The sequence below is a fragment of the Scatophagus argus genome, chromosome 12, assembly GCF_020382885.2.
Source record: "Scatophagus argus isolate fScaArg1 chromosome 12, fScaArg1.pri, whole genome shotgun sequence".
Lineage (NCBI taxonomy): Eukaryota > Metazoa > Chordata > Actinopteri > Scatophagidae > Scatophagus > Scatophagus argus.
This window is the reverse complement of record NC_058504.1, coordinates 21,555,883-21,569,528: the sequence shown is the minus strand read 5'-3', so window position 1 is coordinate 21,569,528 and position 13,646 is coordinate 21,555,883. Positions and strand designations below refer to the sequence as shown.

Below are 13,646 nucleotides of genomic sequence, written 5' to 3'. Positions count from 1 at the left end.
TTCCTTTTTAATCACCCACACATAAACATACACACACACACATACATACACACCACAGGTGAATTAATTTCATAACCACAGTGCACTTTGAAATTTTTCAGATATGGATTTCATTAGGATTAGACAGTGCAATGACAGTACAAAAACAAAACAAAACAAAAATGACATCACTGCAATCTGACCAAGTGATGACTTCATGTCAAAACAAAACAAACAAACTGATGTTGATGAGCAACAACTGCAGCCCACAAGGCCGCACTGGTAACAGAAGCCTCATAATAGTGATATACAGCAGAGTGGAGAGCTAAACAACAACGTCAACATGCAAAGAGGAATACATTTAAATGACAGCACCAAGTGTTCTAAATAAAAGTTCACCCAGGTCAATTCTGGCCTTTTATTAAAACGTTAACAACAGGACTATGTGATTCATCATCTTTATGACGGAGATCTGTTCCTTCTAAAAAGTCTATTAAAACCTCAAATATAAAATTTATTTTGCTGTTCTTCATTTGTTTATTTATTTTTTTCAATTTAAAGACAGCAAAGTAACCATTCATTTTCTCTTGAGGGTGTCTTTATTCAGTTAAACATCGTTTGTAATTTCAGCTTCTCATATGTCATAGCGAAAACAAAAACTTTATTATTTTACTCACAGTCCGAACACTGGTTTATGAAAATAAAAATGTCCTTCTTTAACAAGACTTATACAGCCCACAGAACACACAGACACACACAGGGAAACACAAAGTTTATTCAAAATAAATAGAGTACATGGCGTAGAAAAACATATCATGTTTCTTATAAGTTGACAGTTTCAGGGCAGAAATGACATTATTCTTGTCCAAAAACCAAACTGCGTCCAACTCCAACTACAAAACACACTGAGCAAAGTTAAACATAAATCTGACTCATAGAGTTATTTTGTTTACAGATGTCCTTTAGATATTGTGATAATATCAATCCGTTTGGCTGTGTTATTACTCTTGTGGTGAAAATACAATGTGGCAGCCCTACTGCAAAGAAAACAAATCTGAAGGTGTGTCTCACTTCTCTAATTCTCAACTATAATTCATTACTATAGTGCAGGAGTGCCCAAATTTTTGCCCAAAATTGACACATGATGGTGGGTCACGGGCCAACAGCAAACACCTTTTGTATTATATTGTATCATATTGAACTGTATTGCAAAGTGACTTAAGTGACTGACTTCCTGCATCACTCTCTCCGCCACTGTCAGATTATGAAAAACAATAACTACATTATTACCACCTGGCCCATTTAAAAGGCTCACAAAACACCTCACTAAAAATAAAACAGCACAAAGAGTATTTTTTTTTTTATTTTTTATCTTGGGGGGGACTGAACCTCATGATAGACAAACAGGTCCACAGGCCTTGCTTTGAGCAGCAACCCTGCAATAGTGCAACTGAACCCACACAATTAAGTAAGAAATAATGAATAATGTATATGTTCACATTTCTTGATAAAAAGACAGGCACCTAATAAAGATAAGTAAAGAGCAAAAGGAAAAAAACCTCATCACACTAATGCTAATCAGAAGTAAACTTTTTTTTTTATTTTCACACCTGTTGCCCTTCATCCGTCAGTATTCTCTCATCTATAGCCTCACTTCAAGTCACACTTTTTGCACTGCGTTTAACACCCTGGCTGACCACAAAGAGCAACTCTCACTGAATGACATGTCTGTACCTCTGACCGAGAGCTTTAGTCATCACCAAAAACTTGCCTCGGTACAACACTGTAGCACGAAATTTAATGGAAAAAAGCACGAGCTCTAAGAGGCAGATGAGGCGTATGAGACGATTACATTTCTCCACCATGTAAGGCCTTTTTTTCTTAAACATGTGAGCTATATTTAGCCCAGTAAAACAGCTAAAGCACAGGGTTAATTCTTTAATGACTATTCTAAAAAACCAACATTCTCAAAAGGGTTTGGAAGTTCACAACAGTCAGTGTTGCAGCAAAATTATAAAGATTTACAAAGATTTACAGGTGTGCAGGGTATAAATACAAAAGGTCTTCTCAGTGCAGGTTATATGGTATGTGCAAGTTGTTTTCAAATCATGTACTTATTAGTTCAGCAGCTAAGGTAGTTCTGCACAATGTGCATGTGAAACATCCACTGAGAGCCTGCAGATGTTTCACAAGCGCTTTTTGCTTTGACTCACTTCAAGTATAGGTAGGAACTTTCACTCAGGAGACAGGTGATGCTAGACCGAGAAGCACAAATAGGTTTTTGAGTGGCACTCTAGGTGAATGCTGCGTAGATGTACTGGTGAAATGTTTAGACCTGAGACCTATGGACAATGGTAATGGAACATTAATGGTGAGCAGTACATATTCCATCAGATACAAGAAGCACATGTTGAACTGTAATTTCACTAGACACACTAGTGAACTGTTAAGAAGTGTTATTAACCACGAATGGCTTTTCTTTTGACATTATGTAATGCTTGTATTAAGCAAAGCATGTTCAGACTGCAATTCATGTACATTTCCTGAGTTACCATTAATAAACAATAATTGGGAAATAAATTAATTAGTACTTAGTAACTGAGGAAAAACTCTGTAGTAGTAGTTGTTGTAAAATATGTTCATTGTTAATAGACAGTACCTGTTTAGTTAAGCATTAGTAAATCGTACTTTAACAATTAATAAAGACATGCGTTAAAACATCGACTGTATATAAAGATGGATGTCATAAGAACTCCCAAAAAAATGTAGCCAAAACATCTGTAATGCCCTCTGGTGGCTGGCTGCAGTACAGGTCATAAGCCACTCCCCCTCCATGTTAGCAGACAGGACTTTGACCAAACTAAAAATGTACAAAAAAAGTACATGTCAAAAAAGTTTTTATCAAAGAAGGCTTCCATCATTTTAGGTAGGTTCAAGTGTTCAAGTTTGACCTTAAGTAGTTATTTGATGCTATACAGAGCAAGAAAAACAAGAAGCAGCTGAAACATTGTGACTGACTTTGAGCGCTGCTCCTGATTGGTTCAGATAGGTGTATGAGCAGGAACTCGATATCACTGCTCCCCTGCCCAATCACTACTGCACAGACTCTGGCTCCAAATGATGTCACGCAAGATGGCAGCTTTGGTGTCACTTTTGTACAGTAGAAACGTGTCAGTGGTGATTAACTAAAAAGTTGCTAAAACATCTTAAATCTCCACAACTTTAACTGTCACTGCACGACTTACACCAATCAGCCACAACATTAACACCACCGACAGGTGACGTGAATAACATTAATCATCGTTTTACTTTGCAGTGTTGTGTGGGGAAACCTTGGGTTCTGGATTGACCAGCTTGGGATCTTGGGTGTCTGCAGGCCGTTGTTGGGGTCCTGTTGTGGTGTCCGCAATGTGACTGGTGTGTGTCAAAGAACATTCACTCGACTGCCAGAACCCAAGCCAGAATCCCCACAGAACACTGCAGTGTAAACCGATGACTAATGTTATTCACGTCACCTGTCAGTGGTGTTAACGTTGTGGCTGATCAGCGTAAATGTCAAGTTTTGTCTTTTTTGAATCTCTCTGGCACTCTGAAATGTCTGTTTCAGACATTGGACAAATTTTGATAAAGCTGTTTGTAAGACTTGTGCACGTGCGTGCACACACACACACACACACACACACACACACACACACAGACAGACATACCCACACCACAGGTGGGAAATGGGGGGTTCCTTGATGGCAGCCAGTTGAGGAAAATTCTTCTGAATTTTAAATCCACCTGAGGACACATTTTCCTTTGTGTATGTGCATCACAGAAGGGACTCCTGATAAGACAGGAGCCTGAAGGTGATGCACCTCTCAGACCAGTCGAAGCCCCCACCCACCGTTTCCCTTACGCTGACAGAGAGAGAGAGAGAACAGACAAGAGGGGTTTTCTCTCTCAGTTTCACTCTCACTTCCTCCCCTCTGATGAAACAATAGATGTAAAGATTGTGTGCGGAGAGAATGTGTTAACGCACACTGACAGGGCAGAACGACTGCAAAATGTGGTAGCACGTTGTGTGTCATGCACATGAATGCATTGACAAACATATGATGCCTCCTGAATTTCCAAATATGTGTATCACTAATGCAGGTTAGAGCTGATGACCATTAGGAAAATTCAGTGATATTTCTGTTCTTATTTCCACTTTGTACATTTCTGAAACCTGAAGACACAATAGAAATTATGAAAGCTTCTATGTCCTATATCTGCTCTTCTGAAAACCTTGGGGCCACGCGTAGGAAAAGCGGGTGTACACGAAACGTCGAAACATTAAAGCCTTCAAAAAGTAGACTTAAAACGCATGATGCTTTCTTTTAAAACCTTTTTTTTGTTTCTTCCAGTTTGGAGTAGCCATTCAGACTTTTCCAAAGTTCCCAGTAATCCCCCTAGTTCAATATTCTTTAAAACTGGGGTTAGTTAAGCCGTAGAAACTAGCAAGATAAAATAGATATGAAGTGAAACAAATCAACGCTCACTGCCTGATTACACAGACTGCTCCACAGTTTAGCTGCAAATTCACCACATTCAGCAAGCTCTCTTAGCCTTTATAGTGTGATAAATACAGTCACAGAAACATAAGAAAGCTATCCCACAGTCTCAAAAGCCTTCCTGGCCTGGCCGTTACCACTCAGGGGTGGGTGTGTGCTTCGTTGTAAGTGGGGTAGCCGCTGAACTATCATATTGTCGCTACAGCTGGAACACTCGCTCTTCAGCCCAATAAAGTTGTTGATTACTGGGAAGCATGGGATGATTTTCAGATATGCAGTGCCTATAAATGTGCAACACACACATCGGACGGGTCGCATCATTGTACAAATTCAACTCACTCCTATCGTACACGTTGGACACACCAAATGTACAAAACAAATACATGTACAGAAGTCAGGAGGTGCTGATCTCACGAACAACTGTGAAAACTGCTGCTCTTCCGGTGAGTTGACACACATTGATGCTGGGAAATGGGACAGTGGAGCTGCACTTGCAGCTTACACAGAAAACAATGGGTCCGGGTGTCTTCTCAGCATCATGAGTCCTCAGCATGTGTTGCCCTTACTGTTCTTGTCCAATAAAGTACACTGACAATAATCACTTCGACTGCTCAGCAATGACAGCACCAAACCAGAGGGGATAACAAGTAATTTTACTGCTTCCTGCAAAATCAAACACATCCTCTGACTTCTAGTGTTAACTGAGAGACTGTGCAATCAATTTTAGAGACTGTGTTTTTTTTTTTTTTTTTACCACTAATAAAGCAAATTCTACAATGTGTGTGGCTTCTCATTTGTGGACCTTAATAAATGCGATTTCATTTGCAACAGAGATGCATCATTTCCTTGGTGGATCTCTTTAATTTGCATTACTGTGACATTGAAAGAAAGAAGAAATTGTTTTCATTGGCCTGCTAAAATATATTTAAATCAAAACAACTTTCTTTTTTAACATGAGTGCATAATGTAAAAGTAAATCTGACTAAACCTAACCCTGGACATCAGTTCACTCATTGAGACCTTTTTTTTTTTAAACCATATCTCTGTATGTTTTATATGTTTTACGTCTGTCCTCTGTGGCAAAGTTTTGAAAGGTTTAACAGCTTTTAGCTTCGGTGAACGCTTTTGTAGTGAAGTCTGTTTTGTACGTAGACAGTGCTGTCTTTAATGACTCTCATGTGACTGCTGAGTATCACCCACACAGCCTTGTGTGAAACTGTGTCTTAGCAAATGGACAGAAGGAAACGGTCTCGGGTTGATGAGTAACAGTGAGATAAACGGAGGAAAGCATCAACCTAAAAGCCAACTTACAGAGACACGAGGTCCTGAATATGGTCAGAATTTCTGTTGTGCAGACACAAATCTTATCTCCTTACTTTTAATTTGGTTCAACAATTATACCTAAAAAAGCCTTCCTGTTGTTGCAACATGCTCTGTGTGTTTGTGTAGGTGGCCATGATGCAATGCATGCATTCAGGTTGTCAATACCACACCTACGAACACTACCTATGACACGGTACAGCTACGGCTCCACTGATTCAGAATGAAAATGGGAAGTGCCGTCTTCCTGTAGCTTCCTGTTGGGTGCACTCAAACAAATTTACATTCACACACTTGCATCTATAGGCCCCACGCACGCGCGTCTTGACGCCACTCTCGGATCACGTAGTGGTGACTGCCAGTGGAAAAGAAAATTTCATTACTCACACACACCAGTTTATGCAGCTTTCCAACTCTCTGCAAGTGGTTTTCCTGTGTCCTCAGGGATATGTATAAAAAGGTAAGCGACACAACTGTCTGCATTTCCAGTAAATCTTTCGAAAAGCGTGTTTTGGTGATCTGGTACCTACTGACTCTGAGAATATGAAGCTGGTCGTGTTTTGCCTTTTTGCAGTCTGCTGCTGTTCTGTGGCCAGCAGGTCGACAGGCAGTATTGATAAAACTCAGCAGAGAAGAAAATTACAAGAAGTCCTCAGACAGCTGAAGGCTGTGAAAGACATCATCCCGGTAGGTTCACAGATGTTTACTTTTTCATAAATTTGCCCAGGTATGGTCAAAGTGATCATTACTGATTACAATGTTCTTGGCTTGTGTCTTGCAGCTCAGTGAGGGAATGCTGAATACTCCACCAAACAATATCGAGGTAAGCCAAACTAAGTTGTATACTAAATAACGTTGACAAGTATGGTCACCGTCAAGTTTAATATTTGAGGTTGCTTAGTCATTGTTGTTATTCTCCCACTTACTGTAGTTACTGATTGTCATGTGCCAGCTACTGTAGGAGGACATCAAATGATGTGTGAAATCACTAAATGTGTTGAGTAAAGTCCATATAATCAATCAGCTGTGAATGCGTAAAGGCTGACAAATTGATGTTTTTAAATATAATTCACATTTTTTTATATGAGATGTCAAAAATGTAATTGATTGTAGTAAGACATCAGTTAATGAAATTAATTGCACATAGCACACAGGTAAACCTAAAACATCTGTAGTAAACTGAAATGTGAGCACACATTTTTAAACAGTCACTTTTTCAATTTTATACAGCAAACATGGAATTTAATAAAGATAATAAATAAGTATTTGGAATAATTAATAATTATAAATTTTAATCTTCTAAATCTAAAGTTTCAAGGAAGAATATTGAAATTAAACAGCAACAGAACAAACTACCCACTGTGCAGTTGGCTTCTTTTAAAAGAATTTTTGTTTCCAGTAGTGTTAGAATTTGGCCCTAAGCCACAGAAAAACTCAAATTTGAATCTAAAAAATATTAAAAATGTTATCTTGACAATGACATTAATTAGAACTTGTAGAAAGGAAACAATATTTTTCAATCTTAAGCTATGCTCTTGTGCACTTGACTTAAAATAAATGGTCATTAAGATCAACTGCATTACTTGTAAATTCAGATCAGCCCTCTTTCTTGTCAGGCTTATGATCTTGAGTGAGTCAAGTCGAGAGCTTGCTCAGTGTATTTTCTCACAGCTTCCGTTGCACTCTCAAAAGAAATGTGATGAGTAATCAAGCGAGAGAGCAGACAAAACCATGATACTTCCTCACACCACCTCACAAACTCAAAATGCTCTCCAGCATGCTAGAAAACATCTGAGTCACCCGCTAGTTTAAAAACTGGCAAAATACAGCTTACCTTGAACCACAAATGATAAAGATTTCAGAGTGGGCGTGAAGCCACTATTCTGCTGAACAAGACGTAGTATTCAGAATGAAAATCACTACACTACAGAGCAAAATTGCACCAGAATTTGTGACTGTCAAAAGCAAAAACAGCATCTTAGAGAACTTCAATATTTGTAGCAGCAAGTACTAAGTTCTTCTTATCGTTTCTTATTGTTCAGTTCTCACCCTGAAGAAAAAAAATCTACCTATCTGACCTACTAACAGCACACATTCTGTGATGTAAAACTGTGATCTGACCCAGGCTAGCCAAGTTCACGGCCATCACTCACTACTGCTGTCTAAACAGAAACAAACTGTTTCACTTGGAAAAAGCGTGTCATATCATCAACAGTTTGATTACATTATGGAGGGAAACAACTTGACACACACAAAAAAAAAGTCCAAGAAAAGAAAGTTTAAAATCATGGAAACATTCTTAGGTTAAGTTTCAGTATAACTAAAAGTATTATGCATGTATCTGACAGGAAAGTCAACTGGAATGATCAAGTTGTGACATGAAACCAAAAACAACAGCGTTCTTGGAAATGATTTTGATGGCAGTGACGGGAGAACACATGTACAAACTGTATCATGAAAAAAATTTGCCATGTAAAAAGTAACTGTTGGTGAACTTGGCCTTTGGTAGGCAGAATGCAAAATATAAACCCCAAATGAAGTAAAAGTAACGCTGACGTGAATTAAGATGTGCTGAACAACCTGTTCAAATTTTATTGGAGTAATCTATTCTAAATATAAAACACTTACCATGGTACTGTCATTCAACAGGCCAAACTGGAGAAAGTGATATGTGTTGGTGTGGTACTGATGTTTTACTCACCGTTTTCTTCTTTCTTTGTGTAACAGGACTGCTGCTGTCTGTCGGCACTGCAGTGCTTTCGGGCTAATCTGCAGGTGCAATTCAACATGACAGAGAGACACCAAAGCAAGCTTTACAGGAGCCTCAGGAATCCCATTACTGTAAGTAAACAGATGGGGGTGCATAGATTTATTAAACGACATGTCTACAAGCATAGCTCAAAGTGTAATGTCCCGTTGGCAATTCTGCACAGTCCTAAAACCAACTAAAATATTACTCATTTTATCCTTTTCAGGAAAGCGGCCTGGACTTTTGTAATTCACAAGATGTTACGGTAAGAAAATTTTCTCAACATTTTCACCACATTTTCATCTTTTAGTTCATTATTTATTGAGTATACTTTCTGTTGGGTGTTGTACTCATAACAGATGGCCAATAGTAAGTTAATGTTCTTGTGTTTGCCTGTTTTCCCATAGTCCACCTGCCAAGATTGCACCTCACATCCAAAGGAAAATGCCAAGGAGTTTTTCAACAGACTGGAGTCTCTTATTCAAAGGGTAAGGCGAAGTCCTTCTTTGTTTTACTGCAGCATAAGGAAAAGATGGCTGTAAATCTGTAGCAATATATATCATTATGTTGTATAAATGTGAATATATGAGACGATGATTGATGAGAAAATTCAATCTAATTTTTTTCCCTACATTTTTTTTAGGCCATAAGCAGACTGAGCTGAGAAGGGGCAGAGATCTACTTGTGACCAAGGATTGAATGTAGAGAAGACACTACGCTGAGAAGATGCTAAACAAGTTATAGCCTCGTGAATATTTCACTGTACTTATTTAATATTTATTTAGACAGTAGTGGTGAAGCCACTGAAGCTATGAAGGTTTTATCAGAATAGCTGCTTTGCTGCCACCCAGTGGACTTGGCAGTTTTGATTTTTATTTTTCTCTATTTTTCACTGAAAGTGAAAGTTAATTTATTTGTTGTAGTTCTCAAAGAATATCAAGTATATAACAAGATTTATACTGTGTATGATGTGTCTTGGCACAGGAATTCTTTTATCATTGTACCATTTGAATATATATTAAATTTATTGCAGCACAGATGTTTTGGTTTGCCTGTTTTATTTGTAGGATAACATAAAAGCTTCCAGCAGAGGTGGATACACCACCACACAGAGTTTACTGTCATGTGTTTCAGTGCCTCAGTCCTGCCCATCATGTTTTAGTTGTTTCCCTGCTTCCCTGAGGCTTCTGCAGAGCTTCATGATCATGTGAATCATGTGTGCTGGTCCCCAGCACAATGACAGATTAGGTATGATTGTTCCTGCAACACCCATGGCTCAAACCCACAACCTCAGACACCAAGTCGTGATCCCGCTGAGCTACCTGCCGAGTGAGGAACCACAGCTGGCTTCACTCTGTGACGCTGCGACTCAGACAATCCCCTTTCAATTCAGTCAAGTCAAAATTCTCTAGACAACAGACGTGTGTAATTCAATCAATACAATCATCCCATACATGAGAAACTGATACTTAGAAATACTGTCAAAAATCTGTGTACCCCCAGCTTTGCTTTCTATTTCAGCTTAGCTGCTTTTCAGCACAACCATTTTTTGATTAATTAGCTTTCCTATATGACCAACACAAACGTTGCTATCTAATAAATAGACTATATAGACAAAATTACTGGGACACACTTGTTTATTATTGAATTCACATGTGGTACAGGGTAGTTCTTCAGGGGTTGGGCTCGCCTCCTTACTTCCAGTGAAGGGAAATCTCACACCAAGACATTTTGCAGAATGCTATGCTACCAGCTTTGTGGCAGTTTGTTGAAGGCCCTTTTCTATTCCAGCATGACTGAACCCCACTGCACAAAGCAAAGTCCATAAAGACATGGCTTGATGTGCAAGAACTTGACTGGCCCGCACAGAGTCCTGACCTCAACCCCATCCAACACCTTTGGGGTGAACTGGTACAGAGATTGTGAGCCATGCCTTTTCATCCAACATCAGAGCCTTCCCAGAAGAGTGGAGGCTGTACAGCTGCAAAGCTGTCCTTGTATTTAGAATGCGATATCAAGTTTTGCCTCTACAGCTTGTGCTTGAATAAAGCAAATAGTAGAAATAAAGATGTGGTGTACTCGTCACACTATATGATCCAATGATACTGCAACTCTACATGGGTTAGCCTTGGCCTCCACCGTTAGGAATATAGGAGTTATTTTTGATCAGGACATGTCCTTTAACTCACACATAACACACATTTCAAAGACTGCATTCTTTCACCTCCACAATATTGCAAAAATTAGGCACATTTTGAGTCACAAAGATACAGAAAAATTAGTCCATCAGTTTATTACTTCCTGGCTGGATTGTTGTAACTGCCTTTTATCAGGTTGCCCCAATAAATCTCTAAAGGCTCTCCAGCTAATCCAGAACGCTGTTGCACGATTACTCACAAGAACCAGCATTAGAGATCATATTTCTCATGTACTGGCTTCTCTACATTGGCTGCCCGTAAAATCCAGCATAGAGTTTAAAATTCTTCTCCTCACATATAAAGCCCTGAACAGTCAGGCACCATCCTATCTTAGTTAGCTGAAAGTACCCTATTATCCCACCAGAGCTTTATGTGGCCAAGATGCAGGGTTACTTGTGTTTTCAAAGATTCATCTTCAAGGACATTAAAATGTGAAATCTTACAACATGATCAGAACTCCAAACTGCAGGATTTCAGGGCAAAATGTGAATTAGCAGTCATATCTCATTTTCAAATCACTTTTCATGTCAAAACTTGAGTACAAACTCTGAATTGCCCTTAACCCCCACCAGAGGGCCCCATGTCTCAGGTAGTGTCACGTACTGGGAAATAAAAAATCAAACTCATCATAAACATGTTTTCTTAGTTGCTTTGACATCATTGTGCAAGGTGATAAAATCTCATGGGCTCTTGTGTTAATTTAACCACACAAAATCTATCTTGTGTTACATGTGGGAAAGAAATTGAACTTGGGCACTTGGAAAAAACTACCTTGGTGAGAAAACTACCACAAAAACATTTCACACAGCTCTCAAAATGACAGGTGCAAGCATGTTTTTAAGCAGGTGTCCTGTCGAATACCAACACTGTGGACTTCCCAGACGACAAAGGGGATTTCAACAACACAAACAAACTTTAGAGTTTTAGAAGAATGTTAGACGTTGTACCTCACATCTGTGAAAAAGACGTGTGCAGCTCAGAAACCTGTGTTGACCTTAACCCACTAGATAAACCTCAGCCTGTGCTTTAGTCAAGGAGGAAAAAAAAAAGTTAGTATTGAACCCTTCACCAATGGAAAAGGTTGAATGTCAAGGAACAATAATTTATTCTGCTTCTTTCACAGAATAGTCATCTCTCCAATGCAAAACATACTCAGCTTTCTGCCTGTTTCTTGCTTTCTCTCACTTTTTCCAAACTGTTATTTCACAGCCTACTGACACAAAGACACACTTCTCCAGAGATACTTTGCTGAGGTTTGCTTTGCTTCTGCTGGGGTAAAGCAACACCGCTTGGTCAAATCACACTCAAAACTGCAGTACAAGCTAATGCAAGGAGTTGTAATATTAATACGTAATAACAAAAATATATAGACTTATATGTAAACATCTTCCCAATTTGAATATCAGGGTGTTTCCTCCCCAGTATATATCATAATTACCTTGATGTATTTCAATATAAGATGCGACAAACAGAATTTCAGTGGTACACGTTACCTTTTTTTTTCCTAAAATAAAAGGGATGGAGGGAGGAAGCCCTCAAACCCCATTCAATACCTTTGAGATGAACTAGAACAGAGCTTGTGAGCCTGGCCTTTTCACCAAACATCCAGTGACGTTATGGAATAAAGATGAGAAAGTTAATGTCTAAATAACACACAAAAGATTGTTATATGTTTAAGGTTTAGTTTTAGTGAAACCTAAAGTGGTAACAGTACCAAATAGTTAAAAGAATAACATATTTAGATATCTCTAAAAGGGCTAATTTTATGCAGCGCAAGCACATCAAATCTGCTCTTACTTAATTTCCGGGTGAAAATGACTGGTGGGTATCATGTTCCACCCTCTTCATTTACTGACCATTTGGGCTGACTTCATGTAGCCCACGGGCCGATCGGTTCTGACCAATCAGCAGCGAGCTGGCACCGGTTAAATGATTGACAGGTGTCGTTTCACGTCCCGTGATTTACTTGTCATTTGTGCTGATTTCATTTAGCCCAAGAAGAAGAAGAAGAAGAAGAAGAAGAAGAAAAGAAGACAAAAAAATGGCGGGCGCTAACATGAATAAGGTGGATCATCTTCTTAACAATCCATTTTCTTCAATGTCCTATGAAGAAAAAATTTGTCAAAATGGTGCGTGTGTGTGTATACATGCGCGCATGTATATAAGTATATAAGTATACGTACATAAATATAATATAAATATATATTTTGAATGAGAATGTTACTTTTACTTTAACTTGCAATAATTTATTTTGTCAGCCCACCCAATCAATTTCAGCATCAACCGCCCAGTGTCTGACCTCACAAATGTCCTACTGCGCAAATGGCAAAAATTCCAACAGAAACATTTGAAATTGTTGTGCAAAGTCTTCCAGGAAGAGTGGAAGGTGTTAGAGCTGCAAAGCTGCCTGTGTACTTAGAATGCAATGCCAGCGAAGTGCCTGTTCTGTCTATATAATGTACTTGTACATGCATGTACAAGGCAGATAATCTCATTGAGATCAAGAGTAACTTTCATTTCCTCACAGCACTAACAGGCTTTATTAGACATGTAGCAGCTTATCCTATCCCCTCCAGGGTAATGCTGCAGTGAATACAACAGGGGGTTGCACTATGAGCAAAGTAACTTCAGGATTAATTCTTGGTTTTCAGAAAGTGATTCACTTATTCCAAGGTTACATCATCACTCTAAACTATGCTACACACTCAGCCAGCTCTGGAAATGACAGATGAAAATATGTCTATGGATTCCACAGTCCTGAGTGTGGGGAGACCATGAGAGCATATACATACGAGTATCATACGAATATGATCCTACATCAGAGGCCGATGACTTGAGCAATAACGCAAAGAGCGATATGTG

General features: G+C 38.8%; 2 protein-coding genes across 8 annotated transcripts in view; one reads left to right on the top strand and one right to left on the bottom strand.

The window, feature by feature from the left end:
- Positions 1-515: 515 nt before the first annotated feature.
- Positions 516-13,646, bottom strand: part of adad1 (adenosine deaminase domain containing 1 (testis-specific)) — a 35,972-nt gene continuing 22,841 nt past the window's right edge. For 5 of the 6 annotated variants that reach the window (XM_046405854.1, XM_046405853.1, XM_046405852.1 and 2 more), the window contains exons 13-14: positions 8,539-8,606; positions 516-2,839 (exon numbers count right to left, since the gene is read on the bottom strand). In XM_046405854.1, coding sequence (XP_046261810.1) covers positions 2,692-2,839; positions 8,539-8,606 — 216 coding nt within the window. In that variant the 3' untranslated portion in view covers positions 516-2,691. Of the gene's footprint in view, positions 2,840-5,248; positions 6,193-6,367; positions 8,607-13,646 lie in introns of those variants that run through there. The other variant, XR_006844857.1, reaches the window with a different exon arrangement.
- il21 (interleukin 21) lies at positions 6,186-9,616 on the top strand. 2 transcript variants are annotated; one of them, XM_046405863.1, is made up of 6 exons: positions 6,186-6,524; positions 6,619-6,660; positions 8,565-8,678; positions 8,813-8,851; positions 8,994-9,074; positions 9,230-9,616. In XM_046405863.1, the coding sequence occupies exons 1-6, from the start codon at positions 6,381-6,383 to the stop codon at positions 9,248-9,250; spliced, it is 441 nt and encodes a 146-aa protein (XP_046261819.1). In that variant the 5' UTR covers positions 6,186-6,380; the 3' UTR covers positions 9,251-9,616. The 2 variants fall into 2 exon arrangements, with proteins under 2 accessions (XP_046261819.1, XP_046261818.1); XM_046405862.1 differs by having other exon boundaries at positions 8,994-9,616.

What these genes read in the sequence shown, in the direction of transcription:
- il21 (XM_046405862.1), top strand. Translation starts at nt 6,381, where the DNA reads ATGAAGCTGGTCGTGTTTTGCCTTTTTGCAGTCTGCTGCTGTTCTGTG. An exon ending in CTGTGAAAGACATCATCCCG is followed by an intron (nt 6,525 to 6,618) that starts GTAGGTTCACAG and finishes TGTGTCTTGCAG; the next exon opens with CTCAGTGAGGGAATGCTGAA. An exon ending in CTCCACCAAACAATATCGAG is followed by an intron (nt 6,661 to 8,564) that starts GTAAGCCAAACT and finishes TTTGTGTAACAG; the next exon opens with GACTGCTGCTGTCTGTCGGC.